Here is a 1,247-nt window from a genome sequence, read left to right as displayed (position 1 = left end):
CCCCCACGCCCGGTGCGGCCCATCTGTCCAGCCCACTGGGAGGCCCCTGGCCCTCGGCCCAGGCCTACCCGCTTGTGAATGAGCTGGAACTGGAGGTGGCACCGGCCACGGTCTGGGTAGGTCTCGGTGCAGGGCTCCAGACGGTACCACTGATCCTCCCGGCAGCGCAGGTCCTGGCGGCCGGGTCAGGAGATGCTCACGCCCACGAGTGGGGACAGGGAGGCACCAGGAGGCAGACCTGGAACCCCGCCCCCGACGCCCTCACCGACCCCCTCCGGCCTCTCTCCCGCCTCTTCCCCGCCCCACTCACCTGCAGCTTCAGAACCACGTTCCCCAGAAAGTCGTCCTGGCCCTTGTCCTTGCGGGCATCCTTGAAGATCCTGTTCCAGGCAGGGCGCGTGAGGGAGACGGGCCCAGAGCCTGAGGGGCCAGGATGGCACCTGCCCCCCATGTGTGGCCACCGGGCCCAGCAACTGGTGTTGGGTGTGTGGGGGAGCCCCCACTCCTTCCCTGGGAGCCCGGCGGCACCTACCTTCGCAGCCCATGCAGGTCTGTGAGCTCCCCGAGCTTGTGCCGGACCGACTCCACAGTGTCCAGGTCCCTGGTGGCACAGGTTCGAGCTGGAGGTGGAGGGCCTCCTGGGAGCTCCTGACCCCGTGGGTTGGAGGCTGACACCTCGCCCCCCATGTCTCCCCACTCCCACAGCGGGGCCTGCTCCTCACCACATGTCCAGGTGGAAGCTCGAGCTGTTTATGTCCTCAAACTCCCTGTCGGGAGAGGAGGACACGGGTGAGGGCCTCGGAGGGTAAACCCATCGTCCAGGCCACAGCTGCCCCAGCCCCCGGGAGCACCACCCACTGTGGACTTAGCCCCTTCCTGGCAACTCCACCTCCCCTCCCAACCGCATCCCTCCTCCTTTAAGCTGAGGCTCAGGCTACCCCAGATCAGCCCTGCAAGCTGACCTCTGCACCCCCACCCCTCCAGCACGGCCAGCCCTGTCTGTCCGCCCTGTCTGTCCGCCCTGTCTGTCCGCCCTGCCTCAGGAGCAGGATTCTCCTCGGCACAAGCCAGGCCCCTCCCAGGCCAGGAAGCCCTGCTGGTCTCCCTCCCAGGGGACCCCTCCCCCTGGGTTCGGCCCACGTACAGGATGAAGGTCTCGTCCCAGACGGGGTTGAGCGTCTGGGTGATGACCTGCGTGCGATGGGTCTGCTCCTCGGGGATGGTGTGCCTCACCACGGCCTTCGGCT

General features: G+C 67.8%; 1 protein-coding gene across 1 annotated transcript in view; it reads right to left on the bottom strand.

The window, feature by feature from the left end:
• UNC13D (unc-13 homolog D (C. elegans)) overlaps positions 1-1,247 on the bottom strand; it is a 14,587-nt gene that overhangs the window by 10,248 nt on the left and 3,092 nt on the right. The window contains exons 7-11 of the mRNA XM_005884344.2: positions 1,145-1,247; positions 723-767; positions 533-601; positions 311-380; positions 65-173 (exon numbers count right to left, since the gene is read on the bottom strand). The exon at positions 1,145-1,247 is cut by the window's right edge and continues 16 nt beyond it. Of these exons, the coding sequence (XP_005884406.2) occupies positions 65-173; positions 311-380; positions 533-601; positions 723-767; positions 1,145-1,247 (396 nt within the window). The remainder of the gene's footprint in view (positions 1-64; positions 174-310; positions 381-532; positions 602-722; positions 768-1,144) is intronic.

The sequence above is a fragment of the Myotis brandtii genome, unplaced genomic scaffold (genome assembly GCF_000412655.1).
Source record: "Myotis brandtii unplaced genomic scaffold, ASM41265v1 scaffold825, whole genome shotgun sequence".
Classification (NCBI taxonomy): domain Eukaryota; kingdom Metazoa; phylum Chordata; class Mammalia; order Chiroptera; family Vespertilionidae; genus Myotis; species Myotis brandtii.
The sequence above is the reverse complement of the archived record's forward strand: the minus strand, read 5'-3'. Positions and strand labels throughout refer to the sequence as shown.